This window comes from Pieris rapae, chromosome 21 (genome assembly GCF_905147795.1).
Source record: "Pieris rapae chromosome 21, ilPieRapa1.1, whole genome shotgun sequence".
Classification (NCBI taxonomy): Eukaryota; Metazoa; Arthropoda; class Insecta; order Lepidoptera; family Pieridae; genus Pieris; species Pieris rapae.
In genome coordinates this window covers 7944342-7957777 of record NC_059529.1, presented here as the reverse complement: position 1 = coordinate 7957777, position 13436 = coordinate 7944342, and the positions used below count along the sequence as shown (strand labels likewise).

General features: G+C 34.0%; 2 protein-coding genes across 2 annotated transcripts; one reads left to right on the top strand and one right to left on the bottom strand.

Annotated features, from left to right (window-relative positions):
• The first annotated feature begins 273 nt into the window (after positions 1–273).
• Positions 274–7885, top strand: LOC110993912 (nucleosomal histone kinase 1). Its single transcript, XM_045632894.1, has 9 exons — positions 274–699; positions 836–905; positions 988–1184; positions 1952–2168; positions 2541–2714; positions 3536–4017; positions 5012–5110; positions 7024–7177; positions 7666–7885. Exons 1-8 carry the CDS (start codon positions 475–477, stop codon positions 7174–7176), a joined length of 1617 nt encoding a protein of 538 aa, XP_045488850.1. The 5' UTR covers positions 274–474; the 3' UTR covers position 7177; positions 7666–7885.
• On the bottom strand, positions 7720–12543 carry LOC110993913 (facilitated trehalose transporter Tret1). The gene is made up of 4 exons (XM_022260327.2): positions 12167–12543; positions 11232–11367; positions 9569–9714; positions 7720–9104 (listed from the first exon to the last, which is right to left on the bottom strand). Exons 1-4 carry the CDS (start codon positions 12209–12211, stop codon positions 8016–8018), a joined length of 1416 nt encoding a protein of 471 aa, XP_022116019.2. The 5' UTR covers positions 12212–12543; the 3' UTR covers positions 7720–8015.
• Positions 12544–13436: the final 893 nt, after the last annotated feature.

The following is a 13436-nucleotide window of genomic DNA, read 5'->3' as shown; positions in this document are numbered from 1 at the left end:
ACTACATCTATAGTCTTTTGCCATCTATCATTACGATATTTTCTTTTTTTTTATCTAATACTGGGAACTACATCGTATATATATTTCTACATATAAGTTGTTTGTAACAAAAACGAATAACATTTTTTTTTCAAAGTAACGACATTAGCACTCTTCTAAATTATTAATATATAATATGTATTCACGCCCAAGTCTGTGGTCAGTGATAAGCTGTTACTGTCAGTCAATACTAGCTTAATGGCAACATTTGTCAGAGAAGCAAATTGCCATATTTAATATTAATTAGCCAAACGAAAAAAACGGCGGTAGAATTTATTCATTTTACTATATAAAGCAAGACTACAATATTGAATATCATACTGGGAACTGATATAAAGTTTTGTTAAATCTGTTAGCTGTTGCATTTAAAAATCATGCTTGTGTGTGTGTAAATAAAGTGTACATGGTAATTAATTATCTTTAGATATACTTAAAATGACTGGAAAAGGACGAAAAGCGGCAGCGCCGAAAAAAAAAGCTAATGGCTACAAAATGCCAGCACCAATTCCAGCAGGAGAAGTAATTAATGATACGATAGCTAAGAAGAAATGGAGAATCGGCCCTTCGATTGGAGTCGGTGGATTTGGGGAAATATATTCAGCATGCAATCATGAAGGCTCTCCGAAAAAGGCATCTGAATATCCATTCGTCGTTAAAATAGTAAGCCTTATTTAATAATGTTTGTAACACGTGAAAACTATTATTTTGATATTTTAAGTCTAGATTGCCTTGCCTGCTTAAAAATGTAGTAGTGTAGGGTATAATGTGTAGGCTTTTTAAAAAAAATTACTTACAGGAACCTCATGAAAATGGACCACTGTTTGTAGAGAAGCATTTTTACATTAGAAATGCTAACAAGGATGACAGTAAGTTGTTGTAATTGTCAATAAAGTATGCAAATAACAATTGTATTTAATCAATTTAAGTACTATAATATATCTGTTTTAGTTTCCAAATTCATGAAAGAAAAGAAGTTATCAACATTTGGCATGCCAAGTTACTATGGAAATGGCTCACATACCTTCAAGGGTGAAAAGTATAGATATTTAGTCCTAGAAAGATATGGCAAAGACCTGTGGAGTATATTTAAGGATTGTTCACGATCTTTTCCACCAACAACTGTTTTTAAAATAGGACTGCAAATGGTATGTATTTTTGTTATAAATCTTGTAATTAATCACAATAAGGAATATAAATATAAGGAAATAATAGGAATTCTTAACTATTAAACCACTTATTAGGTTATTAGTAGATAAATTATAAATTCATAACACCATCTTATCTTGTCAACAATTTTTAAAAGTAATCTAAGCTTGTCTCAATTTATTACTTAGTTGTCATATCATTAATACATTAGTATTTTGCTGTTATTTACTGTGTTGTTTCCAACACAGGAGAGTTTGGATTTGAGAAGGCATGAAGTGAAACACACAGTTAAATGAAAATAAACACATTAGTTCCTTTAATATGATTTTAAATTTAGGTTAGGTAATGTGATTTTAGATAGATAGATGGTATTACTTTATATATTTTATTTCACTTATGTTTAATATCAATATATACATGTAAAAACAATGTACCAAAGTAATAAAATGTAGTCTTATTCTTTTAAGTCTAGGAATTATAGTGACTCCTACACCTTCATTCTATCATATTATTATTTCACTCTCCATTGGCATCATCTTACCTAGTTTTAGTTATTTCCATTTATAAAGTGAAGGTGACATGATCTAAATTTCCCTAAGGCGACCCTACTCTAGTGTGAATAGTGTACAATGCCTATATGAATGTTCTGATGCTGTCTACAGCACTGTCATTTTAGTTAACCGTTATGAGGCAACTGTCATTCCGTTTAGACATGTTTTTTTTTTAAATCTAGAGCTTTAAATTGATAAGTATCTTTCATTTACAGCTAGATGTGTTAGAGTACATCCACAGTAAAGGCTATGTGCATGCAGATATTAAGGGAGCAAATATTCTATTAGGACTTAAGAAGGGAACAGAGAATCAGACATATCTGGTTGACTTCGGTCTGGCAACACGGGTAAATGATAAAGAGTTTAAACCTGATCCAAAGTGTGCTCACAATGGCACCATTGAGTATACAAGCAGAGATGCTCATTTGGGAGGTAATTTGTATTCTTTAAATTGTTATATATATATAATAGTAATTTTTATATATATATATAATATATATAGTAATAGTAATAAACTGCTTAAATGTGTGACAAATCGCTTTTATCCATTAAAGGCTGCATCATAAGTAATATGTATTTATGTAATTTATCAATTGCACTCCAATTTTTTGGGTTTAAGGCAAGCCAGTTTCCTCACAATGCTTTCAATGCACCTTTAGAGTAAATCTTAATTGTGTACACAGAATGTCCGGGGATCGAAGGTTCTCTCTGCCTGAGTTAATTGGTCTTTTCTATAGTCATATGCAATAGCTGTTTGCTTTATGTAGAGTTCAAATATTTTAATAAAACATTCCAAACTTTCAGTATCAACTATGCGTGGAGATCTGGAAATCTTGGGGTATAACATGCTTCAGTGGATTGTTGGTGAACTACCTTGGGAAAAGGTTCTGTCCCTACCGAAGAAAGTGCAGGAAATGAAGGAAGCCTTCATGAAGAATGTTCGTGCTGAAATCACTAAGAAATATGTTGATGTACCTGGTGAGTAATTTTAATTAATTTTTTTGTTTTTAAAGCAAAATGTCTAACAGCCGTAAGTAGAATGGTTCATTTAGAGAAAACTGCAGTTATTACACCAACATATACCATATAATAGCAGCTATGCTGCGCATATTAAAAAGATCTGTCACCACTGAGACAAGCTCAGTAAATTAGTATGAAATACAAAAAAATTTGGAGACATATTAAATTAATCTATCAATATAATTTAATGTTTGACTCTAGATTCTGTTTATTCTTCCAATCAGTTTATATAACTTCCATAACTTAGGCCAGTAATTCTTGCTGAAAATTCAGCCCCCATTTTCTGATTTATTTTACTTACAATTTTCATTTATTACTTCTGTTGCGGGTTCATGGTTTATAAAAAAAAGTGCGTGCGTACAAAGTACACATGTGAGAAGTGAAACTTCATTTTAAATTAATTATTACTAAGGTAAAAGCACCATTAGAAGATTGTGTGCCAGTATATGATCACTCCATGTATTTGTGTATCTTTGTTCAGACTGTTTACAAAACGCACAAAACGTTTTGCGACAGAATTTCCATCTGAAGGTCTAATTTTATAATTGTATTTTTTCTCGATCTCCCTTTCTTACTCTCTCTCAATCGATTTAAATCGCTCTCTCCCTTTTCTCCGACAATGCTGCACATATTTGTGACTTTCCGTAAAAATTTTACCCTTATCCACCTAAAGCAGTTTCGCTTCAAAAATTACTTGCCGAATAGAGACTCTCGAAGTACTAAGCTATGAGCTTGTTAACGATAGAGATATATGATAATGTTTCTTATGTTGTTTTCAGATCAGTTAATAAAGTTTTTTGAATATATAAACAAATTAAAACCAAAAGACCCGGTTGATTACACAAAATGCAGACAAATGTTTGAAAGCTATCTTAAAACCGAGGGAAAGACGAAATCAAGCAAATTGGAATTCACTTCGAGCAAGAAACAGAAAGCGGCAACGAAAAATGATGCAAGCGATGAAATAGCATCCGAAGGTAAAGAAGACAGTGATGACACCCACGATGGTTGTAAACCGAAGAGAAGAACAACGAAGCATAATGGTATAGTTAAAACCAGAAGTAGAAAAAAGAAAGATGAAAATACGGAACCGGATAAAAATAAAAGTATTATTTTGAAGAGGAAGTCTCTCGAACCTTCGTTCGTTGTGAAAGTAAAACGAACAAGAATGGCTCCGAAGGCCACGCCCCCCGCGAAACAGAATCACACGAATATGGCAACGCAGACGTCGGAAGAAAAATCTAAGAAAAATTTGCGACAGGTATATTTTTAGTTTATTAATTAATCCAAAAAGTTATTGTGTTTTAAAACGATTTTTTTTAACATCAATGGTTTTCAAACTATGTACTGCATAGATGTTATCGCGACCTTTGAGCGCGAAATCGGGAAATTCCATAACGAAAATATACCTAACACACGATGACATAATATAGGTGCGGCCAATAAGCGTTAGAGCGAGACAGAAGTCATACTGCGTCTCACATCAGTGTGGTGTGATCGGTGACTTAGCCCAAATGAGTTAGAGTAGGACAGAACGCATACTGAGTATTCAGATCTCTCTGACGAAATCGCTGCCATCGCGTAAGCGATGTTCACTTGCGTGGTGTATTGCAAACGTACGAGGCTCGGTTGGACTATTTCAAGTTGGATACTCTAAAACTCCGACATTGATCTAGTTTATTTATATAAAATATTTAACTTTAATATTCACATTAATCTAACAAAATTTTCCTTTCTTTGTATTTTATATATGTATTATTAATATTTTGTTTTATTTTATTTTTGTTTATTTTGTGGTCGTTTCTTTAGTTTTTCCTTTGATATATTGCTTCGGTTCTAATGTAATTAATGTGTATGTGTAAGTGTGTTAAATTTGTGATGTCATGTTTTCTTGTAGTTTTTAGGAATACACATTGTTTTAGAATGTTTATATAAATAAATTAATAAAAAATACTATGCAATAACTTAAACGGCGACAGTCCCCGAGTGCCACATTGTTCCTTTTGTATCCATAATCTATATAGTCAAGTCCAGACTTCGCTTGGCTGGACATTGTATTTTTTGAATGCCTATAATCTTCTTGTTTTTTAATATGGCCCTGTAGTTTTTGTCTACATGTTACAAACATACAAAATTAAAAATGTCGAATGAGTCGATTTCATAATATTAGTATGAAACCGGTAATTTCCAAAACATTGATGTTTAACTATGTATAATTTAAATCCATTGTCAAAAGTAATTGTATATAATTGCAGGTGTCATTTGACAGTCCCATTTGTGCTGTCATCGGTGACAACAAGGCTGACTCCAGCGGAGACATCTTCGATGATTCCTTTACTATTGAAAATAAAAAGGTAGAACCTGATTTATATAAATAATGTTTATTTGTAAAATTACTTCATTCAAAATAATGAATTTTTCAGTAATATGTTTTTATTATAGAATTATAATTAGCCGTTAAACTGAATTTAAGACATTTCTGTGCTATATTAACTAAGATTTCGCTTGTAATATGGTTTTATGTTTGAGAATAATGGATTTCCATACAATCAATTTATTTCTATTGGATTTATATTGTAGCAAAATTCTGGGAAAGAGTGTCTATAGAAATTAACATTAAATACATCTTAATTATCTAAGACTATATATTATATGAACCACACACGTTATGTTAACAGTAGTGGGGAGGGGGGGGGTGATTACGTCAACAGTAATTATTTACTTTTTTACACATTGTCTATGTTTGACAACGAAATGCGTTTTCGAAGACTACAAAAAAAATAATAAGTGTATGTATTAATTAAAATTAAAGGAGGGGGTGGTCCGAGATCCCACTGCAGGATTGGTGCGTTCATCGAGTTTTTGTTTAAAACCAAATATTTGTGTTTATTTATAATTAGAAGAATATATATTTACTAGGTTGCCTATCAAAATTTGGCCGCCAATATTTTTAATTAAATTATTTTGAATTGATTTTTGGTAAAAGATTACGTTCATTTAATTTTTAAATAAAATAACGTCTACATCACGGTAATTAATATGAAGATTCTAAAAAATCACGGTTGCCGTTGCGCACATGGCCGCACCTCTTTGCAGCCAAGTGTAAACAGGTATGATTTCGATATATTTATACGTTTATAACGGATATCTATTAATTATATGTCAAATTGAAGATAATTTTTTTCTATTAATTTTCATATAAGGGTGCCTAATTATATCTGGCCGCAAATAAGGGTTGCTGGCGGTTAAAGATGATAAATATTTGAGGTAGAGTGAAAGAGAGTTAGCGCGTAACGCGTTTGTCAGACAAGGACAGCGGTTGCCGACTGTGCGACGCTTTTAAGCCATTGCGCATCCAAAATCATTAGTAGAGTCAATTGTAAATAAATGGTCATAATATTTATATTTTTTTTACGACGAAACAATAACATTAGCGAGCACTTTTGGAATTAAAGTCGAGTACATTGCTTTTTTCCTTACACAAAAAATACGACTTCATCTTTATCAATTTTATTTTACGTTAATTAATATAATAATTTTTAGATGCACAAATAAAACAACAATGTAAATATAAAACGTTGTTTATAACGAACTTCAAAACAGCGTGGATTTTCTGTTAGAATAAAAATGCCGCATCTGTTCAGTTGAGAACACTAACATTCGACGCATGCGCAATGGCTTAAAAGCGTCGCTTAGTCGGCAACCACTGTCCTTGTCTGACAAACGCGTTACGCGCTAACTCTCTTTCACTCTACCTCAAATATTTATCATCTTTAACAGCCAGCAACCCTTATTTGCGGCCAGATATAATTAGGCACCCTTATATGAAAATTAATAGAAAAAAATTATCTTCAATTTGACATATAATTAATAGATATCCGTTATAAACGTATAAATATATCGAAATCATACCTGTTTACACTTGGCTGCAAAGAGGTGCGGCCATGTGCGCAACGGCAACCGTGATTTTTTAGAATCTTCATATTAATTACCGTGATGTAGACGTTATTTTATTTAAAAATTAAATGAACGTAATCTTTTACCAAAAATCAATTCAAAATAATTTAATTAAAAATATTGGCGGCCAAATTTTGATAGGCAACCTAGTAAATATATATTCTCCTAATTATAAATAAACATAAAAATTTGGTTTTAAACAAAAACTCGATGAACGCACCAATCCTGCAGTGGGATCTCGGACTAGGGGGGGGGGGTTAAATTGCAGTAAATCTGCTTACGTAACATTTGAACGGCCCTTGGTACTTAGGTGAAGCCGAAACCAAAAAGGCGTTTGCTGTCAGATGAAGAGGTAACCGTGAAAAGGGTGGTCAGGCGGAAGGTGACCTCGGCCAAGGCCAAAGGCCGCTCGTGGAGGGACACGGCTGCGGTGCTCAATGGACGATCACCGCCCAAGGCATGAGGTCTCTGCCTCAATTTCAATTATTTAATGTGACAAATTTTCAAGTATTACAAAAAACAGTTTTATATAACATTTTATTTATTATAACAAATCTTCTATATATTTAACACACATGTTACAATCAAGTTTCAGCACAAATTGTGTTTTGGGAATTGACAATTTTTTTTGTTTAAGTGAATGAACAATATTAAGAATTAAATCTATCATAATTATATAAATGAAATAAATCAGTTTTGATTCAATCTTATTAAGTCTGGGCCTCAGTTTCATGATCATTCGTCTAGTTGTTAAAAACGTATACAGACAGTACATATGTGCACAGCCGGGGTACGCTAAAATCATTAGCAACAACACTGCTCAAACATAATTATAAACCAGTTATAATTTCTTTAAAATTTTATATAATAAGTATTCATAAATTCATTTATAATGTTAATAATATTTTCTAACAATAAATAATCCATAATAATCCTCCTTTATTGTTCACAGGGTGTGGTATTTCGGCGACTGTTTTTAATAAAACAAGTATTTTTAATATTTTGCCAAGTATTAGCAAATAGGTATTTAATGTATTGTGAATGCAGACTGATAAAACAAGTTGACTTCTGCATTGATGTGTGTTTGGAATTAATTGTTCTCCGTACTTTATAATGTAAATGCTCTCGTTGAGTTTGTACTTTTAAAAAATAAATAATTTGTACTTTATAAACTACCTCACTTAATCTACCCTCAATTTGACTTTCGACTGACGCAAACATTCCTTTCTGTGCTTTACATGTAAAGGCACTCTTCATAATTTTAACACACACAGATTAAAAATGCTAGGCGTCGTATGAGTATTAGCACTTTTGGTTGTTATTCAAACTCTCCATTTCAGGGACAACTCCTTCTATTCCCTTGAACCGATCCTCAATTTGTTGTAATGTCCGTCCTTTAGTCTCCGGCATCGCGAACCATATCACCGAGAACCCGTAGCAAATGACAGTCGCGTAGATCCCGTATACGCCCCCGATCCCCAGCCCCGAGAGGAGGTATGGGAACGTCTTGAGAACGGCAAAATGGAATCCGGTAGCAATTGCGGTGGTGACGCTTATTCCGACGCTGCGATGCGCTAAAGGAAATATTTCGCCAACTATCACGTTGTTCATCGGCAATATGCCTGAAGACAGAGCCACGCATTGCAGAATTAATAACAACGCCGGAATCGCTACGTAGTCGAACGATACGTAACTTTTGACGTACACGTAGGAGATAATCAGAACGTGTATGAAGAGACACAAGCCAACGGAATTGAATAAGACGGTCCGCCTTTTGAATGTTCTGATGAGGTACACGGCGAGGAAGCTAGTGACGATTCGAGTCACGTCCAAACACACCAGCCAGAAGTGTGCGTCGACATCCGATCCCATGATGTTTGAGATGATGCTGGTTCCATAGACCGCGATGGTCATGGAACCACTGAAATATGTTATCAACGACACGTGCAGACTGATAATTATTGGCTTGTAAAACTCCATACTTCTAATGAGCTGACCGATATTTACGGCCGATTCCGAGTTGTGTTTTATTCTGGCTTGGATTAATTCATTCAGTTCCTCGTTTTCGCCGTCGCCTCTGAGCCACCGGAAATGTTTCTCGCATTCGATATATCTCCCGTTGTTTGCGAGCCAGCTAGGAGATTCTGGAAGGACGAAGGTCATGACAAAGCTGAGTATCGTGAAGAGGACGCAGATGCCGGCGGTGATCTGCCAACTGACCAGGGAGCCTAGCAGGTGGACGAAGAACACACCAGACGATTGGGCGACGGATATCAATGTGAGGAAGGCTCCACGGTTTCTGGGGCTCGTGTATTCTCCGATGATAACGGCGCGAATTAAAACCACCTGACCGAGGGATAGGCCGTGCATGATGCGGGCTAGAATTAAACTCTGAAAAGAGAAAGAGTTTCTAATGTAATGCGAGTGCTTGTAAGTTTTTGTATACGATTTATTTACAATTAGCAGTGGTTGGTTTACCTATTGAATTGAGAATTCAAATAACGTTAATTATATGTGAATGGCATCTTAAGCTGGAAATTAGTAAGCTACTAGAACTAGTGTCAGAAATTTTCACCTTTTGGTTACAAAATTTAAATCTAAACGTTGATTTAGAAAGTCAAATTTTCCATTCCCTTTTGTAATAAATATTAAATACAGACTGTGAAACGGAAAATAGGCTATATTTTTTTAGAGAAAGGCGGGAGGCTAATCTGATGTTAACTCTCACAGCCAGATGCTGTCTTGTGATGCCGGACCATTATGAATCGGTACGCTCTTGGACCCTAAGTTGTTAGGACGAATAGTTAATATGTGAAATATATTCGATGATAGAGGCTATGCTATATATAACTTACCTCTACACTGGTAGCAAATACGATGAGTAGCCACCCAATGACGGTGGGTATCATGACGATAAAGTGTGCTTTTCTGCGTCCCAGTCGGTCCATCACCGCCGGCATGCTGAAATTGCCCACCAACATCGCTATTGTTACCACTGATGCTGCAATCAGTAATTCCTTAGAATAAATCAATCATACATATCGGAATTAGTAGGAGCTCAGGGCTTTCCAAAAATGGTTTAAAGGCCCTTGACCTTTTTTATAGCGATGAAATTTATTAGAATCAACTACGATTTCAATGAATTCAGACATTGGATCACTTTGTGGCCATAGATTATAGAGGTTAACTGCAATAGACTTTCAGATTGAGGATAAGTGGTTAACCACATAGGAAATAACAGCGATATACTGCGAGCTCGTTGGTGTTTTCTATATTAAAGCAAAGTATATTTTTAACTTCTGTCTTTAGCTTAATGCATTGAGTAATTATAAGAAAAACAGCAGCAAAATATAGGGCAAATTTCACAAGTCTAAGCTCTATTTATTAACATAATTAAATCAAAAAGGCAACTGGCCTTATCTCTTTTCAGCGATCTCTTCCAGGCCACAACTGAGTGGAAAAAAATACATAACGTACGCAAACATATTTAGTCAACTTTAGTTTTAAGGCCGGCAACGCACTTGCGAGCCTTCTGGCGATGTGAGTGTCCAGTCGCGGCGGTATCACTTATATCAGATGAAAAATTTACAAGTTCGGCCCCGGATATAAAAAAAATCGAAATATTTGAAAGACACCATTTTTATAGTGAAAGGTTGTTTGGCTAACTTTAAATAAATTTCTATTAATTTAGAAATTGCTTTCTTAATATATTCTTTTTTTTTTCAAAAACATAAAGTTAACCTTTAGCGATGGAAAGTAATGCGTGCGTCGAAACCGTTAGTTGGCCCAGACAACGATTAAATGAAAGTTCACTTTAGTATATTAAATCATTTCTCTTTTATTCAAATTATTAATTAATCCGAAAAAAATGTAGCTAACATGTGTCTAATTTGCGAGGAATTTTTCGCACATACCATTAATAGCCTAAAATAATTAAAAATCTTTGTTTGTCAGAGGTAATCTATGATATCGCAGACCAAGATATGACATAAATTGTGCGTATGTAATTGTAAATATTGACCTACTTATCTCTCGTAGTTAAGTCTTATCTGCTGTATTTTTTACAGCCGTAGAGTGATTTTTTGATTTTCCTGATTTGCTTTTATCTATGAGTGTGTTATATAGTTTTAATCAAGCAATGTTTTTCTTAATCGTTATTTCATCGATAAGCCAAGTGTCAGAAGCGGTAAATCAATAGGTACGCTAAATCTGGTCTAGAACCGAGTTCGGGGTTTGGAGGTACATACAGACTTAAAAAAATAATCAGTGATTTATTTACATATTTCGGCATATCAGACTTAGTTTCTCCTATCTTTAAATTTGAGGTAATTGTTATTCTAAATTAGGTATCATAAAAACTACAGTAGATACAATATCGTAAAATACATATATTGTAATTAAGTTTAAACTACTAAAGATGATAAATCAGAGTTGATACTTCCTACTACTACCTTCTGTATGTCGAAAACCAATCTTCTCATGTAGTTACGAGTACTTATATACTAGATATTAATTTACCTATCCATGACTCCTGGGACTTGGTGAGTGGTATTGGAGATCCAGGAAGTTTGAGTTGTGGCAGCAGCACCCCAGGGAAACCATAAGCGCAACCATTACTCAGCACATTCATACAAACAGTCGCGCACACGAAACACTGTAATTTGCAATTGGGTTTTAGATTTCTGACATGTAAAGTTATAATTTTCTGTATTCGATTCTTCATTAGGTTGGAAGTAAATGTGCATGCAAGAAGGACATTCAAACTTATTTTTCTATTTAGCATTGTACACCGTCTTATGTAGATGGTGTTGACAAGACAAAACTTTGTTTGATGATTTACTTTTTTTTAAGAGTACCGAGAGTTTTTTACGCCGGCTTTTTCTCTCGGCCAACACCCTCTGTCTTCTTTGCCGATGAGTATGGATGCCAACAGGTTCGAATTTAATGACGTGGAATAAGTGATACCATGATGATCTTATGTTCCAAATAAACGTATTTCATTTCATTTCAAACCACTTATACATAACGAGCATATTATAGTGATTGAAATGAGAAACTGGTCTCTGCAGAGAAGGACATTATGCATGATTTATATTAATAAAACTAAAATCATTATCTCTAATGCAGACTGCTTGTCGCTTATGCTCCAGTTACGACCGAGTTTCAACTTCCTAATTAATTTCACTTTCATGGAGCCTTATTGAATTAATTCATCGTTAATCGCATGTAATTACGCAACAGGAATTTATTCGTAACTAACTTCAAAGAATCAAGAAAGTGTAAGAAAAAATGTTTTTATATCGAATGCGTAAAGTAAAATAGTTATTGTAGATACCTACCACATATTTCACATCTACATATTTTCAAATTCATATTTACATCCAAAATATTTTAATGTTGCCATGAATTTGGGAAAGAAATGCATATTTTTTAAACGAAAACAAAATACTTACTTGTTTTATAAACGGTGAGATAGGGTTCTTGTCAATGTCCGTCATTCTTACATCACTGATGAACACTGGATTTATTAAACAGGTAATAAAAATTATCTTTATTACTATGTCATTGAAAATAAATAGTCTTTACACGTTTTCTTTACTATTAAGGTTCGCGCGAAATTCATGAGACGTCACTTAGATCGTTATGCGAGACGAGTGCGAATTTTCGACATCTCCAACCCCACCTATGCTGATATAAAGACAGGTTTATATTTCCTGATGATATTCCTATCAAATAAGGTCACCGTTATGTTACGGAAATCTTTTAATTTGACACAATCTGCATAATTATCTATGTATCAGTAGCATTTACACCGACTTTTATTTTTAATAACCTTTGGCATACAACTCCAAAAGAACTTATTAAAAATACATTTTTACAGTCTCTTTCGATTAATCAGTTTTAATTTGTTAGCTTCTAATGTGATATTATAGCTTTGAATAAACGAGACGTATGGGTAACGTGTCTAGACGTCCCGTTTTGAACCGGACCCTTTTTTCAACGACGAGTCCCGGTGTCTCCGAAATGAACTGTAGGACGCAAAATTGTCCCGTTTTTAGAAACCGCGGGAAGATTAAGGCAGCAGAATATTATTAAAAAAACGTGCCAAAAGTTTCAACTTTCATTGTCCTTTGAAATCGTCACCTATACTATAAAACCAATTTGTTCTTCTGAGAAATATAACTAAACATTTTGGATACCTATATTTGTTGTGACTCGTAACTTAACTTACTTTTTCTAAATGAATAACTTTAAAAAAGGTTTTTTTTATATTGCCTAATTAGTATTTGACCTAAAATAAGCCAGTCGGAATCACAAAAACGGCGTAAATGGACAAGATCCGAAAAATATGGATGAACAGGAATGTAACAAAAGCTGCTAAGACCAGTCTCGTGATGTTACTTATTTTCCCCATATTTCTGTCTCGCATGCGAAACGTGGTCCACATGTGAGATGTGAAAAGGCACAAAACAGACGCTCGTAAATGTGGTGCTGGAGAAGAATGTTTGGGGAACGAGTTTAATACAAACTTCTCGATATTTCAAGAACTCCGTATTAAGTAGCGTCGTTCTCAACAGTACAATCTTGCATCCTGACTCTTCGGACGTCTCATCTGCCCCTTTTAATACTACTACAATGAACATAAATAAAAATACATTTAGTAATAGGTCATAATTTTTAATAAACCCTATTCCCTATTCTACCTATGTTTATAAATAACTA